The sequence below is a fragment of the Somniosus microcephalus genome, chromosome 20 (genome assembly GCF_052327205.1).
Source record: "Somniosus microcephalus isolate GS21.2 chromosome 20, FLI_Smic_1.0, whole genome shotgun sequence".
Lineage (NCBI taxonomy): Eukaryota > Metazoa > Chordata > Chondrichthyes > Squaliformes > Somniosidae > Somniosus > Somniosus microcephalus.
Window position 1 is genome coordinate 51278242 of NC_141006.1, and position 20572 is coordinate 51298813.

At 44.2% G+C, this 20572-nt stretch overlaps 1 protein-coding gene across 2 annotated transcripts in view; it reads right to left on the reverse strand.

Moving 5' to 3' along the window:
* Nucleotides 1-697: 697 nt before the first annotated feature.
* LOC147103231 (amine sulfotransferase-like) overlaps nucleotides 698-20572 on the reverse strand; it is a 40986-nt gene continuing 21111 nt past the window's right edge. The window contains exons 3-6 of one of the 2 annotated variants that reach the window (XM_085962668.1): nucleotides 18379-18505; nucleotides 16293-16387; nucleotides 9875-10052; nucleotides 698-1778 (exon numbers count right to left, since the gene is read on the reverse strand). In XM_085962668.1, the coding sequence (XP_085818794.1) occupies nucleotides 925-1778; nucleotides 9875-10052; nucleotides 16293-16387; nucleotides 18379-18505 (1254 nt within the window). In that variant the 3' untranslated portion in view covers nucleotides 698-924. Of the gene's footprint in view, nucleotides 1779-8727; nucleotides 9138-9874; nucleotides 10053-16292; nucleotides 16388-18378; nucleotides 18506-20572 lie in introns of those variants that run through there. The other variant, XM_085962669.1, reaches the window with a different exon arrangement.

A 20572-nucleotide genomic window follows, 5' to 3' on the forward strand; every position in this document is an offset into this window, starting at 1 on the left:
AAGGTGGAGTTGAGGTAGAAGATCAGCCATGGTCTTATTGAATGGCTCAAAGGGCCTACTCCTGCTCCTATTCCTTAAGTTCTTATGTTCTTATGACACACGTCAACAACAACAGCAACGTCCCAATTTTCCAACAACCACATTTCCCAATGTTTTTCGGTGTTTTTCCATAACCTTGAAATACAAGGCATGAAACGTTATGGGCCTTCGCTCTCGGCATAAATGGTGGGATGCGCCCGCTAGGAACCTCTGCCATTGGTGCAGCAGAGTATCTGGGGTCAGGTGGAGTTTCTGTAATTTGCATTTTGCAGGCAGCCATCTGCACCACTATGGGTGAAAATCAGGCATCTGCCAGAGCTGGGGTTGTGGGAGGAGCCACACTCTAACACCCACAGCCCAGACCACCACAAACTGATCCACGGCCCGCATTGAAGGCGGAAGGGTTGTTTTCTAGGAGAGTCTGACAGCACGCCTCCAACTCCCAGAAACTTTAGATTTTTGCCATTTTACTTCAATGGAAATAAAAATCGGGGGAGATGTAAAACTGGCTGTCGTTCCGCTATTGCCCGTTGTACACGATGGCACAAAGTCAACATTACCCCCATTCTCTTTTGCTTTCTTCTCATTTTGTTCTCCTTTTTGTAGTGTCCGTGTGTAGATAAAGACACTGAAGACAGGAGTTGGTTCATAGGTATTTACTAAGCAAGTCTGGGGGGGGTTCGAAAGGATATACGCAGGCTTATATAGCCCAAGTGGCAATTACCGGCATTACGCACACCTGGGGCTCTTAAAGGCACATACACCACAATTGCTTTTAAAGGCACATACACCACAATTCCTCCCCTTCTAGCTAACTAGTACATCATATTTTAAGTAATTATTAATTACATGTTATATGCAAAATAATATACATTGCTGTATTAATTAATTATAAGTTAGTCTCTCAGGAGGCTTCCTGACTCGGTCCGGATAACGCCTCGGGGGTGTAGTAGTTTCTGGTGGTGTAGTAGGTTCTTCTGGTAAGGCTGATTCGGCTTGAAGGCCAGTGTCGGGTTCATCGGGCTCCAGTATCACCCGATCGGAGGTAGATATGGGTATCTCTACTTCATCGTTAGATGTATAGAGTGGTGGTGTAGGTTGTCCCTTTTCGGATGACTTGATGATTTGGTCAGCATGGCGCCTTATTATGCTGTCTCCGATGTCCACGGTATACATCAGTGGTCCTAATCGTGTGCAGGTAGTTCCAGGCTGCCATTTCTCGGTACGGTAGTCCCGGGCCAAAACCGGTTGGCCTATCTGGAAGGCCCTAGTTGGCCTTTCATTCATGCCCTGAAACTGCCGGTTCTCCACGTCCCTTCGGATGTTGGGCTTGACCAAATCCAGCCGGCATCTTAGGTTTCTATTGTAGAACATCATGGCGGGAGTTTGGTTAGTAACCATATGCGTTGCATTCCTATATGCAAATAAGAAGTTATCCACCTTGTGCTGAAGTTTTATGTCTTCATTACCCATGGCCTTGATGGCCTTCTTGAAGGTCTGGACAAACCTTTCAGCCAATCCATTGGTGGCGGGATGGTATGGGGCGGACGTGTAGTGCTTTACCCCATTGTTCTTTAAGAACTTTCTGAATTCTTCGGACACAAATTGCGGTCCATTATCAGAACATATCTGCTCCGGCAGCCCATTCCTGGCAAATATGGTCCTTAATACTGTGATGGTTTTTTCCGTGGTGGTGGAGGACATCTTTATTACCTCCGGCCACTTGGAGTGTGCATCAACTGCGATTAAGAACATTGAATCCATAAATGGACCAGCAAATATAGCCCAAGTGGCAATTACCGGCATTACGCACACCTGGGGCTCTTAAAGGCACATACACCACAATTGCTTTTAAAGGCACATACACCACATTTTTACTAGCACAAAATTCTCTTTCTTCCCCATTAGACAGTAACTTTGATAGCAGCTTATTTTTGCTGCCATGTGCTGCTGAAACAAACTTTGATGGAGAAAAAATAATATATTTATAACACCTGACTTCAGCCACTGGGTGGCACTGCTGACTCCAAACAATGTTGGAGCGGAAATTCTGCTCCTGTGCGCTGGTGGCAGAAGCACACCAGGCACAGAGGGAGCAACAATTTAGGGCAGAGGCCTTGAGCTGCAAAAGGCCCATTGAAGCACTGCCCAGGGTTTGCTGTAGGGGACACCATACACAAGGAGAAGGGTAGAAAACTTGGTATTTTAAAGGGGAGGTGAGGGGGTGGAAGTAGCAGAAGGTTCCATAGAAGTAGTTCCAGAGACAAAGGTGTGATTTAGTGATAAGGGCCACAATGTCACTGTGGTGCTTTGGGTGGGGTAAATGGTGGATCGTATAGCTAGGCTGGGAGACTTCAGTAAGGGGCAAAGTGTCTTCACCTGTGAGCCAAGTTTCCATCTGGGCCTTAATATCAATGCAATCATCCACAATATGATCGTGTATGGCAAGGGTCTTGTTCACGAGTGAGTGGACAATCCGGGAGAAATGCGGAGATGGGTGGTGATTGTTGATCCACTGGCAGAATCCCAGTGGACAGTGGTGGATTGGGTGAGTGGGACAGGAAGGAGGTTGGTGAACTTAGCCCATAATGGGTGCAGTGAATGGGAAGGTCAGTGATAGAGGAGCATGGGGCAGTTGCAGTTGCTGTTCATAAAGCGGCAGCATTGACTGCCTGCATGAGCCGTTCCGAGAATGCCAAGAGAGGCATTGAAGGTAGCTAGGGTCTTAGTCAAGGCGGAGACAAGAATCGAAGGGCAGGTGGAGAGTAGGAAGGTAGTGAGGAGTTGGAATTTTAAATTTGAGACAATGTGGCACCGGGTGCCAACGTAGGTCAGTGTACATACGGTTAATGGGTGAGCACGACTTTGTGCAGGATAGGATAGGAGCAGCAGAGTTTTGAGTGAGGTGAGCCAGAGATGGGCGATAATATGGAAGAAGAAGTCGGGAGTCTTTGTGATGGAGAAGATATCAGGTTAGAAGGTCAGCTCTGGGTCAAATAGGACACCAAGGTTCGAGGTTACAAACAGTCTGGTCAGCCTGAGACAGTGTTCAGGGAGGGGGTTGGGATTAGTGGTCAGAGAACAGAGTTTGGGTATGGCTTTGGTCTTCCCAATATTCCCAACTGGTGGAAATTGCGGCTCATCCAGGACTGGATTTCAGTCTGACAACACTAAGGTAGTGGAGGAATCAGGAGAGGTGATGGAGGTAGAGCAGGGTGTCATCATCATATATGTGGAACCTGACCCCCATATGTCTTCAGATGATGTCACCAAGGGGTCATGTTTGATGAAGAAATGGAGGGGGCCAAGGATAGATCCTTGAGGGACTCGAGACGTAATGGTGTGTGAGTGGGTAGAGAAATCATTGCAACAGTTTCTCTGGCTATGATTGGATAGGTAAGAATGAAACTAAGCAAGGGAAATCCCACTCAGTTGGATAATACATGAGAGGTGGAGGATGGTGTGTCAACTGTCAAAAGGCTGTAGAGGTTAAGAATGGGGAAGAAGGCTAGTGCAAAGTGCTCACAGTCACAGAGGTTGCATTTGTGAATGTGATTTGGGCCATTTCCCTGGCACTGTTGCCTCACAGCGCCAGGGACCCGGGTTCGAATCCGGCCTCGGGCGACTGTCTGTGTGGAGTTTGCACATTCTCCCCGTGTTTGCGTGGGTTTCCTCCGGGTGCTCCGGTTTCCTCCCACAGTCCAAAGATGTGTGAGTTAGGTTGATTGGCTATGATAAATTGACCCTTAGTGTTAGGGGGATTAAATACGTGGGGTTACGGGGATCGGGTGGGATATGTGTCGGTGCAGGCTCGATGGGCCGAAATGGCCTCTATCTGCACTGTGGGGTTTCTGTGATTCTGTGATTTCAGGGCTGTGGCAGGGGCAGAAACTTGATCAGGCAGATTCAAACATGAAGTTGCGGTAAAGATGGGTACAGATTAGGAAGGTGACAGCATGTTTAAGGGCTTTGAAGAGGAAAGGGAGATTGGAGATGGGGCGGTAACGTGCAAGGACAGAGGGGTCGAGAGTGGGTTTATGAGGAGAGGTGTGACAACAGTGGTTTTGAAAAGGAGAGGGACAGTACGTGAGGAAACAGAACCATTTTTAATGTCAGCTAGCAGGAATGTTTTAAATCCATCTGGATTTTTACCAGCAAATGTCGACAAGCAGACACTGGCTCTGCAATGTTGTTTGTCTAAATAAAATGGAAAGTTGGCATGTATACAAGAAAACAGACTTCTATTTTAAAAATAATAGACTTTTTTGTATTTGGTTTGCATTTTAGAAATTACTAGATAACTCAATCAAAAACTAGACTGTTCAGTCCGAAATGGGACAATTGATGATCCTAGGATTTAATGTGTTGAGGTTTTCATGCATATAAATTATGTCATATATTTATATTATCCCTGTAATTTAAAGGTTGTGTTACTTGATGTTTTGGGAATGTATATCTAGTTAGGGATTGGTAAGTTTTTCACCTGGTCTTTCCCCCCAGCTGTTGAACTGACAGAGGATTCCCTTGTAACCTCTCTGTATCAGTGGAATCTGTCTGTTTTACTATTTTAATCCTTTTCCAAGCAGCGTTTATGCTGCTCCTTGGCCCTGTCTACTATAGCCCAGGCCTCCCACACCTGGTGCTCAGATCAAGGTAAAACTACCAGATTTTGCTAAACTAGCAGCTATGAAGACCTTTCTTTCTCCCCCTGGATCTTAGTGCCCGCTTCAGTCGATCTGTATCTAGGAAAAGCTGCACTGGTGGCAACACACTCTTCACTTTATATAGGGACGCCCCTTGATAACATCATGATGCTATGTTGCACGTGCACAGTAACCAATTTGTCAGAGTAACTCTGTGCATGGGCTTTCCTTCTGTTGCCGGTACACAGAGTCCAGCAGTGATAATTAAAGGTAAATTTGGGAGTGTGTTACTCTTAGGCCGCACTCCCAAGACCTGGTCTGCAATAATCAGCCCTTCTTTGACGAGTATTCACTAAACCAATTGTCATTGTTTTGTCCTGACCAGCCATTAGACAGGACATATTTCCCAGAGCGAAACTGATTGGATAATGCACAAGTGATGAAGTCATGAGTGGGATGTGATGAGTTTCATGATAAATGGAGGCATTTTTCTTATCATATTGCTGGACATGACATCCAATTTCTAATATTTATATTTTCATGAGGAAAATAAATATTTTAATTAATCTTTTGGCTTAGAAAATGGTCTCGGCCAGTGGCGCTAAATGGGCGGTATCGGATGGGCCGCCCATTCTACGCAGCGCCCGATACTCCGTTCCAATGCAGTCAATGTCTTGTGCCACTGCCCGAGATGAATTTCTAGGCCTTTATATGTCGCCCTAGGAAATGGGTTAAAACTGGTTTCTGATGAAACTTCGACATGTTGATGTTACTGGAGATATGATTTTTGTCTGTTGTTACTCCACAATCATCCTTTTACACAACACCCTGTCAACAGTCTGTTTTCTGTTTCTCATTTGGATTTTTATTATTATGTGTCACTACAAAAGAAAGAACATGCATGTATAATCCGATACAAAAGATGAGTGATAGGAAACGATTAAAAGTGAATATACGATTCATTCATAAAGTACAGAATATATCTGCGACACCTAATACAAATAATCAGTCCATTATTGAAGTCCAATGAAATATGAAGAGTTGCAATATTATCTATTCACCTGGATATTCTATAAGGAGGAGACATTTGTTCAAACCTGTGGTTAGCATGGCAGAGCAATCTCCCAGAGCACCCCACCAGTGTCCGAGGATTACTCTCTTGGCTCTCACCATGTCAACGAGGTTATCATGAGAAACTGTTTGATGAGCTTTATATTGGTCTGGGAAAAGCGCCCAAAAGTGTATTATTTTTAACTGAGATGGTGTTATGTATATATAGATTTGTATACATGAGAAAGAAAGATAACAAATATTGATTGTGTAAAATTCGTTTTTAACTAAATTAGTTTTAATATTTCCACAACCTCTGATGTCCAAGAGACCTCGCGAGATTTGTTTACAATGCATTTCATATCTTATAGATATCTCATGAATATCAAATGCATTGTAATCAAATTCATTGAGTATATTAAAGAAAGAGAGCAATAGATTTTTGGATATTAAGGGAATCAAGGGATATGGGGATAGTGCGGGAAAGTGGAGTTGAGGTTGAAGATCAGCCATGATCTTACTGAATGGCGGAGCAGGCTCAAGGGGCCGAATGGCCTACACCTGCTCCTATTTCTTATGTTCTTATAATGATTGGAACATTGGGGTGTGAAATTCGTCTTGACGATAGCACAAAATGGGCCAAGACAAATATCACCTCCGTGAAGTTCAGCAGAAATGGGCAGAAAGTTAATCATGGGGATAGTGTCAGCCTGTGTGAAATAACTAAGGTTGCTGTTAGTGTCACAGCATTATTGGAGTCAATATTCATCTCACTACAGAGGAGTTATCAATAAGTTGAAAAGTTTCTGGAGCCTATCTGAAGGACATAAACTTATGTAATTGCAATCAAGGAATCATCAAACAACGTGCTTAAAGTGATCAGAATAGAACTGAGTAACACAGACCAGGAAAATCCTGTGCTGAGCTATTGATTTCAGCCAGGCCAGTAGTTGGAACACCACAATTGAACTCACCACGTTTGCATTCCAAAGAAAAATATCAGCCAGGGTTCCCACACCTGATCACTGTCCCGTAATAGCCACTGGAAATATGCCTGGGGATCAAAAATGGTCATTGGGCAAGATGCAAGTGATGCAAGTGAAACTCTCTTCCGCAAGCGGTAGTTGATGCTGGGTCAGTTGTTAATTTTAAATCTGACATTGATAGATTTTTGTTAACCAAAGGTATTAAGGGATATGGGGCAAAGGCGTTAGGTCACAGATCAGCCATGATCTCAATGAATGGCGGAACAGGTTCGAGGGGCTAAATGGCTGACTCCTATTCCTCTGGCTGCGATTTTGCTGAGCTTGGAGAGTCCGTGGCGGGTCTCGGCCTCGCTGCTGGCTTCATCCCGGCCTCTGAAATGATTTCCCATTGATGGGGCTTGTTAAGCCACCCAGCGAGTTTCCTGGCCAATTAGAGGAACTGGGTATGGTGACGTCATTCATAGAAACATAGAAGATAGGAGCAGGAGTAGGCCATTCGGCCCCTCGAGCCTGCTCCGCCATTCAATGCGATTATGGCTGATCATCCAAATTCAGTACCCTGTCCCTGCTTTCTCCCCATATCCCTTGATCCCCTTAGCCTTAAGAAATATATCTAACTCCTTCTTGAATATATTTAATGAATTGGCCTCAACTGCCTTCTGTGGTAGAGAATTCCACAGGTTCACCACTCTCTGGGTGAAGAAATTCCTCCTCATCTCTGTCCTAAATGGCTTAACCCTTATCCTTAGACTGTGACCCCTGGTTCTGGACTCACCCGCCATCGGGAACATCCTTCCTGCATCTAGTCTGTCTAGTCCTGTTAGAATTTTATAAGTTTCAATGAGATCCCCTCTCATTCTTCTAAAGTCTAGCGAATATAAGCCTAATCGACCCAATCTCTCCTCATACGTCATTACTGCCATCCCAGGTATCAGACTGGTGAATCTTCGCTGCACTCCCTCCATGGCAAGAACATCATTCCTCAGATAAGGCGACCAAAACTGCACACAACACTCAAGGTGTGGTCGCACCAAGGCCCTGTACAACTGCAGCAAGACATCCTTGCTCCAGTACTCGAATCCTCTCGCTATGAAGGCCAGCATACCATTTGCCGCCTTAACCGCCTGCTGCACCTGCATGCTTACCTTCAGCGACTGGTGCACAAGGACACCCAGGTCTCGTTGCACTTCCCCTTTTCCCAATCTATTGCCGTTCAGATAATAATCTGCCTCCCTGTTTTTGCCACCAAAGTGGATAACCTCGCATTTATCTGTCATGCATCTGCCCAATCACCCAACCTGTCCAAATTGTACTGGAGTTTCTCTGCATCCTCCTCACAGCACACACGCCCACCCAGCTTTGTGTTTCCATCCAGTCTCCATCCAGTCTGACCTCATTACCTCTCCCATCATTGACAGATCACTTCTGTCATCCCTACTTCACCTGCCATCTATTCCATGAATTTGTATGATCAGCCATGACCTCATTAAATGGTGGAGCAGGCTCGAGGGGCCAAATGGCCTACTCCTGCTCTTCTATGTTTCTATGATTTGTGTAAAGGCTTGCAGCATCCTGAATCTGTAGTGGAAATGCAGTTTAGAGAGGCTAGCGGTTAAGGCAATATATCTCAATCAGCTGGGAGCTTTGACTTGACATTTGAAGCTGTCAACTCATCAGCTGATTCAACGGCCACTGACCTCCCACCTCAGTTTCACAGATGAGGTCTAGGCATAGCAGGAAACTGGTGGGCGGTCAGATCCAAAAAGCTGGAAAAAAAATTGATAAGTGGCTGCAAACAAGCCACTAATGATTTTAATTGCCTCCCCCAGAGCTGTCAAACGCTGTCATTTCCTCTTTCAAGAAGTCTTGACAGATAGCATATCTGACGTTGACGTGATCTGTCAGTGACTTCCTCCCTCATTGGCCTGCAGGACGGGCTTAACGAGCTCAATCGGGAAAATCAGGCGAGGATGGAGGCGGGACATTGACATGACAAGCAGCAGTCCCGCCTCCAACTCGCCTCCATTCACAAAATCCAGCCAAAGGTTCCGTGGTGGGATGAAGTTCACTTGCAGATAAGGTGGAGTCAGCTTGGAGCATCAACGAACTGATGTCCAAGTTTGGAGAGAGGTGTGGAGGGCGAGTGAGCCCAGGAGCTATTTGAAGGGTAGAGTATCAGTGTGAACACTGCTAGAGGTATTTCTGTGGAAAATAGAAAGACAAGGAGGTGTGGAGAATCGAGCATCAGCCAATATTTAAATGTTTACAACATTTTAAAATTACTGCTTATTTGGGTAAGAAAGCAGATCAATATTGTTTTCAAACTTCAAAGGGAAGTCTGCCATCCTCTCCTGGTAGATGGAATCAAACCACTCATTCTGGGACACTAGAAAGTGATTCTTCCAGTCTCCAGCAACCCCTAAAAATTAAATAATCCCAAAATTAAACTTTAAATGAAAATAATAATGTACATATCACATCAACTTAGAATTAATAACAGATTAACAATTCCTAATATGATACAGGTAGAAGAATGCGTATCAGTACAATACTGAACCTGGACCAAAAGCACAGACAGGGTGATTTTGTGATCCAACAATCCCAATGGGGAGTGGAGCTCATCGGAAGTGCATCTTGGGAAAACACTGGCCATTAAAATGAATGGATCCAAAACCATGGACTGTGCACCAACGATTTCCTGAGATGTACATCTTGTGAGCATCCCCACAGCCGGGAGCATTGGGTTGTGGATTCACCCCCAGAGAGTGCAACTAAAGGTCAACTGTACAACCATTCCTGCACCACTCGAAGCGTTCTACAGTAACGCTTGTATTATTTTCCATTTAAGGAATAAGCTTTGATGTAAATAAGTCCAACAGTATTTCTCAATTTTGGCGCAGAATCTATCCCAATGGGAACTGATTTCAGATACTGACTGGTAGCTACAAACATTTAGAAAATCTAAGAAAACCATCCCTGAGATCATTAATGGTGAAAGTGCTCAATCACAACCAAATTGTTTTTACATGCTTCCTATTGATTTTTAAGTTTCTTGCCAGCAAAAATAAGGACTGGAACAGAGGCCAATCTTCAAAACAAACTTAAGGCTGATTTGTACGGACCTAGTCCTTTCCTGTGATCAATAGCATTACTCACCTTTTCTATAAAAAGAGCCACTTTTAGCATCGAACAGCCCCACTACAGTTTGGTAGTTGGTTGCAGGGTTCTCTTTCATATACTTAAAGGTGCAGTGATCCAAAATTGACTCCAAGGTGTTTCCATCCAACTTCTTATTAAGAAAAATTGCAACTTTTTCTATCACGCTCCTGAGATCCTTTAACAAATTATAGTTAGGTTACTCAATTATAAATCCAAAATAGAATTCCTTTTTAACACAGATTAACCTGACTAGCATTCTGCTACTATCAAAGTATACATTAAACCACTAGCAAACTTAGCAACACAATCTTGAATAAAGATTAATGTATTTTCTGTACTCTGCCTCACAATTGTTCTGAGTCAAAGTTTTTTCAACATAGTTGCTAACACTTAAGTAATAATTAATGGCCATTGTGTCAGCCGTGGCTCAGTGGCGCTCTCACCTCTGAGTCAGGCAGTTGTGGCTTCAAGCCCCACTCCAGAGACTTGAGCACACAATCTAGGCTGACATTTCAAGCAGTACTGAGGGAGTGCTGCACTGTTGGAGGTGCCATCTTTTGAATGAGACGTTACACTGAGACCTTGTCTCTCCCTCAGGTTGACGTAAAGGATTCATGGAACTATTTGAAGAAGAGCTGGGAGTTCTCCTGGTGCCCCGCATCTAGCATCATCGAAAAAACAGATTATCTGGTCATTTATCTCAGTGCTGTTTGTGGAACTTTGCTGGGCACAAATTGGCTGCTGCATTTCCCCTCATTACATCATAAGAACATAAGAAATGGGAGCAGGAGTAGGCCATTCGGCCCCTCGAGCCTGCTCTGCCATTCAATAAGATCATGGCTGATATTCTACCTCAACTTCACTTTCCTGCACTATCCCCATATCCCTTGATTCCGTTAGGGCAGGATTTTCATTCAGGAGTCGGGTTGGAGGCGGGACTACAACTTTCGGGGGTTGTAGGCCCGCCTCCATCGAGATGCGGCCAACCCACGCTTTTTTAACTTGATTGACCTTGTTGAGCCCGCCCAGCGGGCTCAGCAGGCCAATTAAGGGCCACCCGGCAACAGGTGACGTCACAGACTGAAATTTCATCTGTCAAGACATTTTGACAGATGAAATATCAGTGTTTCACAGCTGTTTGAAGCTGTCAAACACTGACAGTCTTACTTCTAACCCGAGTCCTTCTCCACAGACTCAGTTAGAAATCTCTCCTGCACAGAAAGCTGCAGGCTGTCACTTTTGACAGTTCGCAGCCATTCTGCTTTCTGTGCCGGTGAGATGAGGGACTCCCGAACCTAAAGGAAGGAAGGCTGAAAAGGTAAGAAAAGGTAATTTACACTTCTTTATTCACTTTAGACACACCAAACACACTTACCTTTGCACTCATGCACACATCACTCACCTGAACACCGACATCTCGACCCCTCCAACCCGACGGCCCCAACTTGGCGTGGTTTGGAGCCGTTGGGAATCCCACAGTTCAAGCTTAAAAATAGGGATTAGGCTAAAAACTGCCTGTTATCTACCTGTTAACAGGCAGTTAATTGGCACTAATTCGTTCCCACCTCGGGGAGGCGGGTCCCAGTGCGGGGCGGGTACCCGCCTCCTCTGAAACTGGCATGGAGGTGGGTTGGGGTTGGGACCCCCGATTTCGGGATTTTAACCTCCCGCACGCCTCCAATCCCGACTCCACGGCACAATGAAAATCGAGCCCTTAATATCCAAAAATCTATCGATATCAGACTTGAATATACTCAATGACTGAGCCTCCACAGCCCTCTGGAGTCGACAATTCCAAAGATTCATCACCCTCTGAGTGAAGCAATATCTCCCCATCTTAGTCCTAAATGGTTGACCCCTTATTCTGAGACTGTGACCCCTGGCTCTAGACTCCCCAGCCAAGGGAAACATCCTCCCTGCATCTACCCTGTCAAGCCCTGTAAGAATTTTGGAAGTTTCAATGAGATCACCTCTCTTTCTTCTAAACTTTAGGGAATATAGGCCTAGTCTACTCAATCTCTCCTCATAGGACAATCCCCCCATCCCGGGAATCAGTGTGGTGAAATTTCATTGCACGCTCTCTCTTGCAAATATATCCTTCCTTAGGTAAGGAGACCAAAACTGTACACAATACTCCAGGTGTGGTCTCACCAGGGCCCTATATAATTGCAGTAAGAAGTCTTTACTCTTATACTCAAAGCCTCTTGTAATAAAGGCCAACATACCATTTGCTTTCCTAATTGCTTGCTGTACCTGCATGTTAACTTTCAGTGATTCATGTACAAGGACACTCAGGTCCCTCTGAGCACCAACATTTCCCAATCTCTCACCATTTAAAAATACTCTGCTTTTCTATTTTTCCTACCAACGTGGATAACTTCACATTTCTGCACATTATATTCAATTTGCTATATTATTGCCCACTCACTTAGCCTATTTATATCCCCTTGAAGCCTCTTTGCATCCTCCTCACAACTTACATACCCACCTAGCTTTCTATCATCAGCAAACTTGGATATATTACATTTGATCCCCTCATTCAAATCTTTGAGAGGCCCAAACACTGATCCTTGCAGTACCGCACTAGTTACAGCCTACCAACCCGAAAATGACCCGTTTATTCCTAATCTCTGTTTTCTGTCCGTTAGCCAAGCCTCAATCCATGCTAAGATATTACCCCCAATTCCATGAACCCTAATTTTGTTTAACGTCTGGTGTGGCAGTTTATCGAATGCCTTCTGAAAATCCAAATACACCACATCCACTGGTTCCCCCTCATCTATTCTGCTAGGTACAACCTCAAAAATCTCTTAACAGGTTCGTCAAACATGATTTTCCTTTCATAAATCGGTGTTGACTCTGCCCAATCCTATTATTATTTTCTAAGTGCCCTGTTACCACACCCTTAATACCGGAAACTTTCTGGTATCCGGCACTGACAGGACCGAGTTGGTGCCGTCCCATCAAAACTGCCGTATAAACCAGCGCTAATGTTAAAACATATACAGAGCTTTTCAGCTCCGTGTGAATCAACAAACCCTGTTCTTCAAAACAGTCAGCTGCAGCTGCAAGCGTCTCTAGCTGAAGCTGTTGTTTAGCTACAGACCTTGCAGAGCCTGACTGGGGGGAAAAAAAGCAACGAGAAGTAAAAAAAACTTACAGGAAACGGCTCCTGAATTTTGCCGGTAGATAGAGCTTTCCGGACTTTTAACCTCCGGTTAAACGAAAGTTTCCTGTCATAGATTCCAGCATTTTCTCTGCTGCTGATGTCCTCATTCCTGCCAGACACTTGGTTCTCCACTATTTCCGGGAGGTTGTTTGTGTCTTTTTCTGTGAAGACAGACACAAAGGCTGCAATTTTGCTGACGCTCAGAGAGGTGGGTCAGAGGGTAAAGTCTATTGATTGACGGCGGGTCCCGAACCTGCCGTCAACCTGCCTCCAAGCAGCCTTCCCAAGTGTCGGGTCCCCGATTTGCGAATGGACCCGACACCTAACGGCGGGAAATGGATTAAAGGCAAAACAGGTACTTGTCAGAAGTGTTCAGCCTGTTTTTCGCTTTTCCCACTTCTGGGTTGGGTTTCACGACATCCGGACACCACGCCAGGTAAGTGTGGTGTGTTCTGAGTCTAGTGTAATGTTTGTGAAAAGATGAAGGATGCAATGTTGTGGTGTGATGTGAAGGATGCAATGTTGCACATGGTGAGTTTCAGAGCAAGAAAATGTTGGTTATTGCATTTTTAAAACATATACAGATTTCTTTAGCTTGCAAGTTTTTAAATCCAACTATATGTTCAGTGTCACCTCATTGGGCGAACCTCTCTAACCAGTGACAGATCACTTCTGTCATCTCACCTGCAGCTGCCATCTATTCCAGCATATGGAGGGAGTCATTGGAGAGCCTGGGTGCAAGAGTTCACCTTTTGTGCAGTGATCGTCAGTGTTTTCAGCACCTCAATGCTGTCAAACACGAAGAGATCAACTGTCAAAATAAAATTGTGTATGGTCCCTTTAAGGAAACCGGCAGATGACACATCATCAGATGATGTCATCAGACCCGTTTCCTGTTAAGCAGGGCGGGCGTAACAAGGTCAATCAGGGGAGAATCACGTCTGTGGAGCGGACTCAGCTGGGGGCGGGACCGGAACCCAGAAACCAGCTGACCCGCACCTATTCAGACACCGAACGCAAAATCGCGGCCAAAGTATTTGTTGAATTTCTCTGCCATTTCCATATTCCCCATTATAATTTCTCCTGTCTCAGCCTGTAAGGGACCCATGTTTACTTTCGATAATCTTTTCCTTTTTACATACCTATAGAAGCTTTTACACTCTGTTTTTATGTCTCTCGCTAGTTTACTCTCATATACAATTTTCCCTTTCTTTATCAATTTCTTGGTCCTCCTTTGCTGAATTCTAAAATCCTACCAATCATCAGGCTTACTATTCTCTTTGGCAACAGTATAAGCCTCTTCCTTTAAATCTAATACTATCTTTAATTTCTCTTGTTAGCCACGGTTGGACCATTTTTCCCCGTGGTGTTTTTATTCCTTAAGGGAATGTATATTCGTTGCGAATTATGAATTATTTCTTTAAATGTTTCCATTGCTTTTCTACTGTCATATCTTTTATTGTAGTTTCCTAACCTACCTTAGCTAACTCGCCCCTCATACCTGTATAGTAGTTTAATTGTTCAGTCAAACTCAACATAAAATTATATTATGATCACTGCTCCCCTTTTACTGGGGCACAGCTGCTTTAGCTCGGTGGTGGAAACATCAGCGGGATCAGCCAGTGGTAAAGTTTATGCACAGTGTCCAGCAATGGTCGTGTGACAGATCTCGTGGTGCAAGATAGTTTGGCCAAAAGGTCAATGCAGACATTTCAATACCAGCCAGGCTGTACCTGCAAACTTTGTAAGATGCCAGACACTTAATTTTTTAGTTGAATCATCAAGTGTTACCGTTACAAATATTTGGGAATCATTTGTACGTCTTAGTTGCACAATGCTGGCAGGGTAAGTACTTTATGACTTTTTCCCTGTGTCTCCATTGCCCCGCTGTCCATTCTGGTAGTGGAACTCAGATAAATCAGAAACTGGCCTCAGCTTGGCTGCAAAGCAGCTTGAAAGGCCTGTTTTCCAGCCAATCAAGGCTCAGGACTTGAATAATTGATTAGCCATGACTACAATGAGACAAGGTCAAGTTTAACCATAGAAACATAGAAGATTGAAGCACAGAAGAAAACCATTTGGCCTATTGTGTCTGTACTGGCTTTTTGCTAGACCCATTCACAACTAATCCCACTGCCCCACAATCTCCCCATAGGTGTCTTCCTCTGCTTCAAATATTTATCCAATTTTCACTTAATAGCTGCAATGTTCTCTGCCTTAATCATTCCCTGTGGCAAAGCATTCAATGCTCCAACATCCCCCTATGGAAAGAAATTCTCCTTACTCTCGTTGTTACCATTTTAAGTTGATGACCCCTCAATCACTGATTACCCAACCAGAAGAATTAGCCTTTATCTCTTCACTCTATCAAAATGCTTCATAATTTTAAATAACCTCTATTCAATCTCTTCTTAGCCTTCTCTGATCCAGTGGAAATACTCGCAGTATCTTGAGTCTCTCCTCATAACTATACTTTCTCTTCCCTGGCATCATCCTGGTGAATCTACAATGTAAGCACTCTATGACTTTAATGCCCTTTCTATAATGGGGTGCCCAAAACTGCTCACAGTACTCTAACTGTAGTCTAACCAATCTTTTGTATAAATTCATCATTACTTCTTTACTCGTGTACTCTATGCTCCTATATATAAATCCAAAAATCAGTAATGAGGACAACAGAACCACACTTTGTCTCAAGCAAAACCTGTGGTCCAGCCCATCCTGCCCCAAAGAGGAGCTGTGATGGTGGCTCACAGCAGTCGGATTGAATGGAGAGAAAATAGAGCAAGATGAAAAGGAAGAGTGAAGCAAAAAAGAAAAGATAGAAATAAATTTCAGAACAAGAAAGGGATTCTGAAAAAATGTAACCATTAGAGGAAACAATGGGGGTGAAATTGGTTTTCGGCGATAGCTTAAAATGGGCAATAGTGAATTGCTGGCCCGTTTTATACCCCGCCCGATTTATTTTCTATTGACTTCAATGCAGTACAAATTCAGGCAGGGTGTAAAACAAGCTTCCGATTCACTATGGCCCGTTTTCCACAATCATCTAGTTTAGATTTCACCCCCGATATATTTTAATGCTTAAGGTTTTTGTTTGAAGAACCAAATTAAACATCATTACAATTCATACAAAACCGAGAATCAGAAGATTTAACAATATTCTCCCTGCTGTAATAGTATCAGGTCCACAGAATTCATGATTTATTCAAACATCTTCAGTTACCATATATAAGTATCACTTACTTTCTGCATATCCTCGTATGTCACAAACAATATGTCCAGTTCATCCTTGTGGCTATACCAGTCTCTGATGTGGTCAAACCAAGATCCATAAAGCACTTAAAAGATAAGTAAGTGTGGTGAGTGAACAGTACTACAGAGCAATAGCAAAATACTGCGGATGCTGGAAATCCAAAATAACAACAGAAATCGCTGGAAAAACTCAGCAGGCCAGGCAACATCCTGGAGAGAGAAACAGAGTTAATGTTTCAGGTCGAAGACCTTTCGTCAGAACTGGAAAAAAGCAGGAAATGGAAAGCAAGTTTAGAGGCTGGGAAAAGGGGGAGGGGATGAAACATAGAAGATAGGAGTAGGCCATTTGGCCCTTCCAGCCTGCTCCGCCATTCAATGCGATCATGGCTGATCATCCAAATTCAGTACCCTATCCCTGCTTTCTCCCCATATCCCTTGATCCCTTTAGCCTTAAGAAATATATCCAACTCCTTCTTGAATATATTTGATGAATTGGCCTCTACTGCCTTCTGTGGTAGAGAATTCCACAGGTTCACCACTCTCTGGGTGAAGAAATTCCTCCTCATCTCTGTCCTAAATGGCTTACCCCTTATCCTTAAACAGTGACCCCTGGTTCTGGACTCCCTGACCATCGGGAACATCCTTCCTGCGTCTAGTCTGTCTAGTCCTGTTAGAATTTTATACGTTTCAATTAGATCCCCTCTCATTCTTCTAAACTCCAGTGAGTACAAGCCCAATCGACCCAATCTCTCCTCATATGTCATTCCTGCCATCCCAGGTATCAGCCTGGTGAATCTTCGCTGCACTCCTTCCATGGCAAGAACATCCTTCCTCAGATAAGCCGACCAAAACTGCACACAATACTCCAGATGTGGTCTCACCAAGGCCCTGTACAACTGCAGCAAGACATCCTTGTTCCTGTACTCAAACCCTCTCGCTATGAAGGCCAGCATACCATTTCACTTCTTAACCACCTGCTGCACCTGCATGCTTACCTTCAGCGACTGGTGCACAAGGACACCCAGGTCTCGTTGCACTTCCCCTTCTCCCAATCTATTGCCATTCAGATAATAATCTGCCTTCTTGTTTTTGACACCAAAGTGGATAACCTCGCATTTATCCACGTTATATTGCATCTGCCATGCTTCTGCCCAATCACCCAACCTGTCCAAATCATACTGGAGTTTCTCGGCATCCTCCTCACAGCACACACGCCCACCCAGCTTTGGGTCGTCTGCAAACTTGGAGATATTACATCTAGTTCCCTCGTCCAGATCATTAATATATATTGTGAATAGCTGGGGTCCAAGGACCGATCCATGCGGTACCCCACTAGTCACTGCCTGCCACAAAGTATGGAACGGAACCCTTTTCTATGGTAGTCTAGATGTAGGTTACATTTATGTCCTCTGCTGATGTTGGAAGGATTATTGATCCATGATGAGGGCAATTCTTAGTGTAGTGGTAAAGGTGCACCAATGCTCCCTGGTGATGTAGTGGGGATATGTTTATGATACCTGATGGTTTGTAGAAGCCTCAGTGCTAGTCCACGATTCCATACCCAAATTTTAGGAGCTCCTATGCAAAGGGGTGATGTCAGGTAGGACTTCTTCATGCAAAGGCTAGTGGAAATCTGGAACTCTCCCCCAAAAAAGCAGTTGAGGCTGGGGGGTCAATTGAAAATTTCCAAACTGAAATTGATAGATTTTTTTAGGCAAGGGCAATGAGGGTTATGGAACCAAGGCGAGTAGATGGAGTTAAGATACAGATCAGCCATGATCTAATTGAATGGCGGAACAGGCTCGAGGGGCTGATTGGCTGACTCCTGTTCTTATGTAAAGCCCCAAAACATAAGTATTTATCTTTACTACAGGGAGATATAAAACCTCACTAAAAATATTCAAAATGAGCTTATATAAATGCATTAAATCTAAAGTACTAATGTCTTTCAATTGTTCTGTACGTATATGATTGTTTCCAAAATATAAAGAATCTTAAATGATCCGACAATTTTCAGCAAAATATTAGCAGAAGTAATATTTTTGGTAAGAACTGAGCAAAACTGTAAAATAATTACCATTTCCTTCAGCAAATTGCTCCAGAAAGTGCTGAAAATCCTTTGGTGTCTTCAACAAATGACAGTACTTGTGAAAGTGATAGTATGACACAATCACATCCTTGGGATTTCTGGCAACATAAATGATCTGGGTTGGGAAATAAATACAAGGACAGCAAATTCAGGTGCCGTGGATTTAGTTCAGTCCATACTGGGCCACAACCTACCCAAACAATTGAATTTATCTATTTGTCTCAACATTTTCCCCACCCTTGCTCCATTCCTTCTATTTTGATTCTGTATTTCTCTCCATTTTCTTATTTTAACTGATTTGTCTATCTGTTTACAGAATGTATGCCCCAACTTCCTCCTATCTTACAGAATCGACACGTTGCATGGGGGATTACAATCAGGCCTTTGAGAGTAAGAAAGAACACTAAGGAAGAAGCCCTAGAGGAGTATAAAAAATGCAGGGGCATACTTAAAAAAGAAATTAGGAGGGCGAGGAGGGGCCATGAAATAACACTGGCGAGCAAAATAAAGGAAAATCCTAAGATGTTTTATAAGTATATTAAGGGCAAGAGGATAACCAGGGAAAGGGTAGGGCCCATTAGGGACCAAAGTGGCAATCTGTGTGTAGAGCCAGATGATGTAGGCGGGGTTTTAAATGAATTTTTTGCATCTGTGTTCACTCTGGAGAAAGACGATGCAGACATAGAAATCGGGCAAGGGGGCTGTGACATATTTGAACATATTAGCATCGAGAGGGAGGAGGTGCTAGCGGTTTTAGCAGGCCAAAAAGTGGATAAATCCCCAGGCCCAGACGAGATGTATCCCAGGCTGCTGTGGGAGGCAAAGGAGGAGATTGCAGGGGCTCTGACACAAATTTTCAGAACCTCTCTGGCCACAGGGGATGTACCAGAGGACTGGAGAACAGCTAACGTAGTACCATTATTCAAGAAGGGTAGCAGGGATAAACCAGGGAATTACAGGCCAGTGAGCCTAACATCTGTGGTAGGGAAATTATTGGAAAAAATTCTGAGGGACAAAATTAGTCTCCACTTGGAGAGGCAAGGATTAATCGGGGATAGTCAGCATGGCTTTGTCAAGGGTAAATCATGTCTGACAAATCTGATTGAATTTTTCGAGGGGGTGACTAGGGGGGTGGATGAGGGAAATGCTGTGGATGTGGTTTACATGGACTTCAGTAAAGCTTTTGACAAAGTCCCGCATAGGAGACTGGTCAAGAAGGTAAGAGCCCATGGGATCCAGGGTGCCTTGGCGCGTTGGATCCTAAACTGGCTGAGTGGCAGGAGGCAGAGGGTGATGGTCGAAGGTTGCTTTTGTGACTGGAAGCCTGTGTCCAGTGGGGTACCTCAGGGATCGGTGCTGGGTCCCTTGTTGTTTGTGATCTACATAAATGATTTGGATGAGAATGTAAAAGGTATGATCAGTAAGTTCGCAGATGACACGAAAATTGGTGAGGTGGTAAATTGTGAGGAGGAAAGCCTCAGGCTACAGGACGATATAAACGGGTTGGTCAGATGGGCGGAAAAGTGGCAAATGGAATTTAACCCTGAAAAGTGCGAGGTGATGCATTTTGGACGGACAAATAAGGCAAGGGAATACACAATGAGTGGTAGGACCCTAGGAAGTACAGAGGGTCAGAGGGACCTTGGTGTACATGTACATAGATCCCTGAAGGCAGCGGAACAGGTAGATAAGGTGGTTAAAAAGGCATATGGGATACTTGCCTTCATTAGCCGAGGCATAGAATATAAGAGCAGGGAGGTTATGATGGAACTGTACAAAACGCTGGTGAGGCCACAGCTGGAGTACTGTGTGCAGTTCTGGTCGCCTCACTATAGGAAGGATGTGATTGCTTTGGAGAGGGTGCAGAGAAGATTCACCAGGATGTTACCTGGGATGGAGCGCCTCAGCTATGAAGAGAGGCTGGACAGGCTGGGGTTGTTTTCCTTGGAGCAAAGAAGGCTGAGGGGGGACCTGATTGAGGTGTACAAAATGATGAGGGGCATAGATAGGGTAGACAAAGAGGAACTTTTCCCCTTAGTAGGGGGGTCAATAACAAGGGGGCATAGATTCAGGGTAAGGGGCAGGAGATTTAGAGGGGATTTGAGGAGGAACTTTTTCACCCAGAGGGTGGTTGGAATGTGGAACTCAATGCCTGAAAGGGTGGTAGAGGCAGGAACCCTCA